Raw genomic sequence first — 8988 nt, forward strand, 5'->3', positions numbered from 1 at the left:
TCTTCTCTTGGTAAGCGTGTTGTATTAAGGACTTCTTTTTTAATACAATATTTATGCTGGAATTTCCCAACTTGTCTTAATTTACTGTAATAGTGTAAGTTAATGTTTTGAATTAGACCTCTTATAAAAAAATCAACATTTTACGAGTAAAAAGAGAGTATTCTAACATATGTCATGTGAACTTATGAGTTATGACATAGCACCATTAGTCCTATATGATGCGTGCGAAAATAAACAAAAAGTTAATTGCGTAATAATATATACGAAAATTATTTATAAAGTTGATTGTTTATTTTTCTTCTGTATTTTAAAAGTCAATAAATCAATGGTGATATAAATATTTTGTTAATTGAGGATATAATGATGAAATATGGTGAATTTGTATTTTATTACTTAAGGGTATAAAAAGAATTACCATTTTTGGTGTCCCCCTCCTCTTCCCTTATATAATAGAGATAGAAGCATTAAGACGTTAGGAGTGTTTATATGTGGTTAACCTTGCCGAAGCAACATTTCGATTCTGTAACCGTAAGTTTCGGTTCGCTCTTTTTGCAAACCGTAACCGTTTAGATCGGTTATCGCTTAAGCGGTTAATCATTCTGGTACGTTTTTCGGTTAATCATTAACCGTTATTTAATTTATACTATTATGTTTTACTCAAGGTACTATATATTTTCAATTTTTTTGCATATATTTTAACATTATATATACTCTAATATGAAATGTATAAAGTGGATAATAAATCCATTGAAAAACTAATAATTCACTTCATTTCCTAATTTTAGTGTTTATATTAGTACTAGAGTTTCCAAGTAATTACTTACTTTCCCTAATTGTTGTAACTTAGGAACAAATATTAGAATTAATGTCATTGTCTAAAAATGTTTCAAAACAACTAAATAGAAAAAAAAAATCGTATTTCTGTTAACTGTTCACTCAAAAATCATAATCGTAACCGTATTGTTTAACCGTTAATTTTATCGGTTCGATAATCGTACTGTTGAAACTTTTTTTTTTACCATTCAGTGATTTTAGACCTATTTTTCGATATTTTGTTACGGTTTTTTGGTTTCGTTTTTTATAAACACCCTCAATTAAGAGGGAGTTAGAGTGATACATGAGTACATGACTGGCCATAATTTTATCCCATGTATTCTGATATATAGATATAAATGAAAAAGCTATTGAATTCAAAATTGAGGTACTAAAAAGGCTGGATTGAAGTCGGATGAGATTTCTTTAGATGGTTAGGCCCAACTTCGAGTATGGCATTAGATATTCTTGACGCCGTGACATAACCCGATTTGTATTAGGCTTGGGCCAACCTTTTTGCAAATAAGAAATGTAGATTTGGGCTAGAGAATTCTACAATCTATGTTTTCCCCGATTTAGATTTTAAATTCTTTCACTACTTGTAGTCTTGTAGACATGGATAATGGATTAGAGAATTTGAATTCTCAACATTTGGGAATTTTTTCCAGAAATATGTCAAAAAAAAAATTCTCAACCTTTTTGCAAATACGGCACGCGAGAATTTTTTTTTTTTTCTACTTAAGTAAAACCGCTACTTGAAGTAGCGGTTAATATGATTTTTTTTTTAACCGCTACTTGAAGTAGTGGTTTAATGAAATTCCCAAGGTTTACTGAAATTCCCAACTCCAGAGTTTGATATGTGCTTGCAACATTTGCCCAGGTAAACCGCTACTTGAGATAGCGGTTTATGTGTATAAACCGCTACTAAGTAGCGGTTTATTTTAAAGTAAATCGCTACTGTGAGTAGAGGTTTACGTGGGCAAAAACAAAAACAAAAAAACAATTTCTCGCGTGCCGTCCTACGTGGACGGTACGCAGGGAATTTTTTTTTTGGCATATTTCTGGAATTAAAACTCACTTTTGCATTATTCAAGGAAAAAATTCTGACATTTGGGATTCTTATTATATTCCAATTTTTTTCACCAACTTCTATTTTCGAAAACAAATTAAGAGAAATTGCAATGCTATGTGTGTAATGTACCTGTCTATCGTATGTTTTTGGACTTAAGTAATTAGTGTCACCACACTCAGTAGTCGTAGAGTGTTCAGCAATTATATTGGAGTAGGTTTTACCGTTTTATAGTATTTGGACTCAAAACTCTAATAATGGTAAAAAAAAAATAGTGTTTGAAGTAGCTTGTGGTATTTGAATTAGTGTTCTGAAAAAGGTATAAAGCTTAGATTTTGGGGTATAAGTAGCTTTTGAAGATTAAATGGTGGAAGGGACGGATTCAGGCTGGGAAGCACCCAAAAATTCAGCCTTTGGTTAGGGTCAAAATTCACGCTGATTTTTTGTGCCCAAAACCTGTTATTTCGGATCAAATTTAGCATACTTTTCGAGATACAATCATGATGGGCTTAAATTTTAAACCGAAAATCCAGTTTTGAGTTGTACAAAATCCGTACCAAAAAAAAATAAATTCGGACCCAAAGTTCCTGCCCAAACCCGTGCATTTTCCGGGCCACAGACCTTGATCACCTCTGGAATACTCCCTCTGATGATCATAATCTTTTTTGACAAGTCCAACCTTTAATCGAACCTTTAAGGAAAAAATTGCGCCCCTTTCATTCTCAAAACATGATTGCAAATACTCATTGTGGGTCTCAAAAAAGTCTCCATATGCGTGCAAGGCTAATAAATTAATATAACTCATTTAATAAAGTGACATCATGTAAAAAACCTAAAAATTCGGAATACCAAATATAAAAAAATTTAAAAAGTGCTAATATATAGAATTCCCAATAATATAATATTATCGCGAGCTTTATCGACTAAGGCTATGTTCAGTTCACCTTATTTTTGCTTATTTCAGATCTAATCAGATCAGATCAGATCAGATTAGAAAAAATAAGTTCAGATCAGATCAGATCTGTCAGTTTTTAAACTCATTTTTACTATTAAATATCTTTCATTACATATTAGTAAAAATTATAATAATTGAATATTAATAAAGTATTCATTGAGACGAATCAAACAAGACCCCACATGACTATATTTTTTCTTATATATTGAGAGAAATCTAAAAGATAAGATCTTGTAATCAGATCAGTTCAGAAAAAATAAGTTCAGATCAGATCAGATCAGAAAAAATAAGTTCAGATCAGATCAGATAAGTTCAGATCAGAAAATTTCAGGTGAACTAAGCATAGCCTAAATCTAATATAAATGATTTCATAATCATAATCATAGCGTAATCTTTTCTTATACTTTACCGTTCATCTCAACCAAGTGGCCGCACACATTATTGATAAGCGTTGTTGCCTTTGTATGATATTCTGATGTATTCAATTGCGTCACCAAGCCAGGGACCAGTTTTTTTCATCAATTATACACAAACTAACCATTTTATTATTTGTCATGTGTGATGTAATTATGTAAGTAAAAAAAGTTCATATCCTGTGTAGCCAATCATATGACAAATCGAAGGAAAAATAATAAAAGGGTATATCTAATTTAGAAAACTAGTGAATGGTTCGATCGAAGTTTTAACTTATTGTGTATCCTACATTAATATAGGAAACAAGTTATTATATTCATATCATGCACTTAAATTATTGTTATTTGAAACAATAATAGCATTAACAACTAATAATATCGCTTTTGATTTTGACAAGAAAAGCAATAAAAAAAATTATAGTAGATTAATCGATAACTAGTTACTTTCATCAGTATAAATGTTATTTAAATTGTATGTAGTTGACATATAATAAGAATTTAAAAAAAATGATGCTATATATTCGATAAATTATATTGTTAATGTTTTTAATAATAATATAGGTACAGATTATCCATGCCATAGATTTTAGGTACATACAAAATTCTTATGACATTGAAGTGTGCACTATAACACCACAACTTTTTGGTGGAGTCATTAAATTTAGCTAGCCACCTACAATAAGAAAAGTATACTTCCTCTCAATTATTTACATTAGAGCTCGATAACAAGAGGGTACATCAACTTATATATTTCCTCCGTTTCGTTTTGAATGCAATAAATGAATATTTTATATCTCACAAATAATACTCATTTGTTACATTTAAAACGAAACAGATATTAATTACAATTAGGAAAAGGAAAAATCTCATTTGACTAATTACAATATGCATAATTATTTAGCATATGTCCCTCTCCAATAGATAACGTTTTGTTTAATTGAGGGGTTGGTAATAATGAGGAGTTGAACAGTTTTGATCCAACCTCTAACATACAATGTGACAAACTAAACTTTGGCATCTATAATTGACTGTACTTTAGATGTCAACTAAAACATAATTCTGAACTAATTAGGTACATTTTAGATGGAAATATCAGAAAATAAGTTATGACTTGAAGTACCATTGGTAGATTGTAGTGGCGTAAATTCATTTTGATGGTCAAGTCCAAGTTCATTTTCCAAGTATACTAACCACCACCAGCTTTTACCACTTTCTTTAGTATTTTCAATCTTCATGTCATTATCAGAGATAATTGGGGTGTCAACGAATTGGACTTCACTATCACCATGTAACAAGTCCCATAAGTCCAAGTTAGGCTCAAAAGGGATTTCAAGTAGCTCATCTAGGCTATTTTCATTTTTGTTGTCTTTACACATGCTTGTTTCATCCCTATGCTCACCAGCGTTTTCGATTGTATTCGGATTGAGATCATCTGTTATTTGATTATCCGAAATTGAAGATTGTGAATTATACGAGGTACTTGAAGAGCTTGAATACTCGATTGTGTCGCTGTTGTTGGTTGTTTGGTGCATGAGGACTTGTTCAGTGCAATCTAATTTGTTCCTTTCGTCAAGAATTTTATTAGGACTTGTTGTATCTATTGATGATGTGTTACATGATGATGATGATGACGACAATGTAGGATTTTCATTAGATGTTATTCCTCTTTCTTTGAGGCGTTTCTTCAAGTGAGTGTTCCATACATTCTTGATCTCGTTGTCTGTTCTTCCAGGGAATTGAGATGCTATCTTAGACCATCTGCATAATACAACAACAAACCACTTAGTCTAAAAATAAGAAAATGATATGAAAAATAACCAAAATGGAATAAAAAAAAATCAAGACGTGAAAAAATAATAGAATCATATGGAACATTACTTGTTTCCTAGCATTTCATGCAGTTTGATTATGGATTCCTCTTCTTGGAGAGTGAAATTGCCACGTTTGAGATCAGGTCGTAGATAATTAACCCATCTTAAGCGACAACTTTTTCCACACCGTGCCAATCCTAAAATCACCAAATTAAAGTTGTTCTTAATATAGCATGTTATGTTTGTGGAAAAACATGTTGATGATACATAAGAAGATCGAGTAACCAAATCAAGTACTTTTTTAACTATGATAGCAACATTTGATGCATGATTAGGTTTAACTCATACTCTCTATATGCTAAAGATATCATCAATTAGTATATGCAAGAGTTATTTTCTCTTTTAGTTTGGGTGGGGGGATCACCCAACAACTTTGACGTTGATAGTTGGAATGTTTTACTCCTCAATATTTGAGAGGTGTTTCCTTTGTAAACTTTTCTTTGACTTGGTTTACCTAACAACATCTGTTCCTTTGAAGACAATCATTCATTTTGATTGGTTGGTAAAGTTATTTGACTGAGTAATACTTATCATCAAACTCACCAACATAAAGGTCGATTCACACGTGTGAAAGAATATAATTGACCTTACTTCGTAATAGTTTGTTACGTGTAAGAGAAAAAAAATTTGTCATACATCAAAATAAGTCAAAAGTAGTTGAAACATATTTGAAATTAAACCCTGAAAGATTTATGTGCATCCTAATTAGGGATTAAAGTTATTCGGATAAAATTCAAAATCCAATCCAATTCAATCCAATTTGAATTAATAATTCGGATCGGGTTCAACTGTGTTCGGATTGAGATTTTTTGAAAAATTGGATTTCTACATCGGATTGAATTGGATTAAAGGTAATTGGATCCAAAAATTCAATATAACCTAATAGTAATATGTCTTGTATTATGTATCTGGATTGGGGTTAAGTGCTTAACTGCATTTTAAAAAAAACCTAGTCCATATTATTGCAATAGGTGTAGTACTTCAACCCTTCCTCTAAAACCCTAACATCACTTACTTCCTCATTTCTTAAATCTAGTAGGCTGCTGTTGTGCTTAATTTATTTCGTCGGAAAACTAGAGTTTTGAAAAATCGAATTTTCGGATTGGATCCAATTTAGAGTATGAAAATTTGAATTGGATTGGATCGGATTCAAATTCTGATTGCTTTGGATTCGGATTGGAAAATTGAAATCCAAATTTTGTTGGGATCGGATTGGATTAGGTCGTAATCCAAACCGTATACCGAACTTTCACTCCTAATCCTAATCTTGTGGAATTTTGCACCATTTGTTGCACTATTTATCAACCAATTTTGTTAAACTATTTCGCATCATATATAAAAGAAAACATAGTCAAAGTGGGGCCTTAATGCAAAGATTTCAAATATCAAATTTTTATATTTTTTACTTACCAATTAGAGATATTGATGTTCAAATAAGCGTCTCGACAAACAAGACAAAAGAAATGGTGCAATTAAAAAATCGGAGAAAGTATATGTCATTTTCTACAAGTACGGATAAATCACAAATACACATATATATATACATATCATATCTAAGAAAAGAATTTGGATTTTCCTCTTCTCATATGCAATATTGCTCCACACCTCTTGTATGTTCTGGTTTTCTTTTATAATATTTAATCTCTTATATCTATTGGGTTCTTTTTTATTAATGATGACAACTTAAGAGATTTCTTATATATCTTACTCTTGCTTACACTTCTACAACTCATGACTTGATTGATCTCTTTAAGCACCCTAATAATGACAAACTTCTATTTTCTTTTAACATGTGAGCTTTTCATTGACATTGAGGCACAACCGCACAACACATATAGTAAGTTTACTAGCCATAGGCCCTATTGACATGCTAAAGTCATAGTGTAGAAAAGCCGCAAATTTTGATAAATTGATCAAGGTCAATGAGTTGTGAATTGTTTTTTTTATTTATTCATATGAGCCACGAAGGCGGTACAAATACAAACAAGGAGATGGGAGATCCGAACCTGTGACTTATTGTTCACGGCACCTCAATCTTAACCATTAGGTCAAGATATCCTTGGTAATGAGTTGTGAATTGTGATAGATAAACATATGCTTTCTTATACGCAAAATAAGGACATAGACTTGGCTTAAAATTACTATTTTAGCAAAAACATATCAATCTTCATTATTTTTGTACTGGAAAACTCGTATATATATATTTTTTTTATTAGAAAAGATAATTAGTCTAAAGATCAATTCTTATTAGGCCACTTGCCTGCAGGGCCGGCTAGTTCAAAAACTGGATAATGTATTGGAATTCGGGGTGGTATTCCACTGAGCTACCACATATCCCCTCTGAAAAACTTGTATATGACTTCATTCATTAGCAATTTTGATCACTCTTTTAGTCTTTCAGTAATTAATATATATAATAGAATCTACGAAAGAAAAAGTACTAGAATTATACTCCCTACATCTCTAAATATGTCGCATGCATATTTTTCAAAAAAAAATTACCTTGATGGCTTGACCCCTATTATTTCCTATAATGTGACAATAGAAATATTCTAATTTTTAGATTACTTTTATAACATTACTTTATTACAATTATAATCTATATATTTTGGAAGTAATTAACAGCAATCTTCCACCTTAAATATTGCACAAATGTGCTAAAATGATAACGTTAATGAGAATAACACAGCAGATGAATTACATGCTTAAATCAAAACTTCCCTCATCATCAAGATTAAAATAGATAATTATCATGCGACAACATAATGTTAACTGATAAACATTGAGTAAAAAGTCACAAATGCACCGTCCAAAACAACTTTTTTTTGTTCTTTCTTTTTGAAATGATAACTTTTATAATAAGCACTCAATCATTTCAAAGATATATGAAACATTATGAGAAGCTTCAAAATTCAAAAATGGCAGAAATATTAGGATTTGATGTTTCTAAGGCAATATGGAGTATACAATAATGATGTTTCATGAATTATAACGAAGGAGATAAGTTCAGATAAGATAAGACAAAATAAGTCGAATCAAACAGATGATAAAAATACTTAAATTAAGGAGAAGAAGAAAAAAAAAACCTGCAAGTTTAGGAAGAGCACGCCAATTATTGTGACCATGTTTTCTAATGAAGGAGATTAGCTTATAATCTTCAGCTTGAGACCATGGACCCTTTTTTACACCTGCTTTGTCACAGCATGGCCTTCTTCCTTTACCCATTAATTGTTAAATAATGTCTTAATGACACCTTAATTAAAACCTAAAAATGGATAATTACAAAAATTATGTGTATGTTTTTTTAATTATATTGTTATGGATAGAGTAGGAAGTGAAGAGATATGAAGTATGTTATTGAGTGTAAAAGTAGGCAAGTTAGGAAGTTGTATGTGATTTTTAAGTATTTATAGGGAGGAGAAGTGAAAAGAAGATGATTCATGCATTTGCTTACGCTAACGTAGTAGTAAGATTCCTCACTCTTACCAAACACTTTGGACTTTACTGATTTTTTTTTTTTTTAATTTATAATTTGGACCTTCATATGGTATATCTATTACTGTTTTTATCGCCAAAAGTATTATAGTTAAACAAAATGCATTAGCGACCTATTTGGTAGTTGGTTATAAATGGTGGTAATATGAATGAATGTGTGTGTAAATTTGTGAAGAATATCATTATCTATTCCCGTGATAATGCTAATTTATCCTAAAGTGTCCACTTTCCTTCTTGAATTTTCATTCCCATCCAATACCACCTTGTAGGTGGACGGTGGTAATTAGTGGTAATGAAAATTGCTTCCTCTTAGAGACAAAAACACAAGTTTAGGGACGAGATTGCTTGCCCATGGAGAAAAAAAGCCTCCCA

General features: G+C 31.0%; 1 protein-coding gene across 1 annotated transcript; it reads right to left on the reverse strand.

The window, feature by feature from the left end:
- Nucleotides 1–3951: 3951 nt before the first annotated feature.
- On the reverse strand, nt 3952–8988 carry LOC104899350 (transcription factor MYB58). Its single transcript, XM_010686544.4, has 3 exons — nt 8208–8988; nt 5129–5258; nt 3952–5008 (listed from the first exon to the last, which is right to left on the reverse strand). Exons 1-3 carry the CDS (start codon nt 8344–8346, stop codon nt 4330–4332), a joined length of 948 nt encoding a protein of 315 aa, XP_010684846.2. The 5' UTR covers nt 8347–8988; the 3' UTR covers nt 3952–4329.

This window comes from Beta vulgaris, chromosome 1 (assembly GCF_026745355.1).
Source record: "Beta vulgaris subsp. vulgaris cultivar EL10 chromosome 1, EL10.2, whole genome shotgun sequence".
NCBI classification, from domain to species: Eukaryota; Viridiplantae; Streptophyta; class Magnoliopsida; order Caryophyllales; family Amaranthaceae; genus Beta; species Beta vulgaris.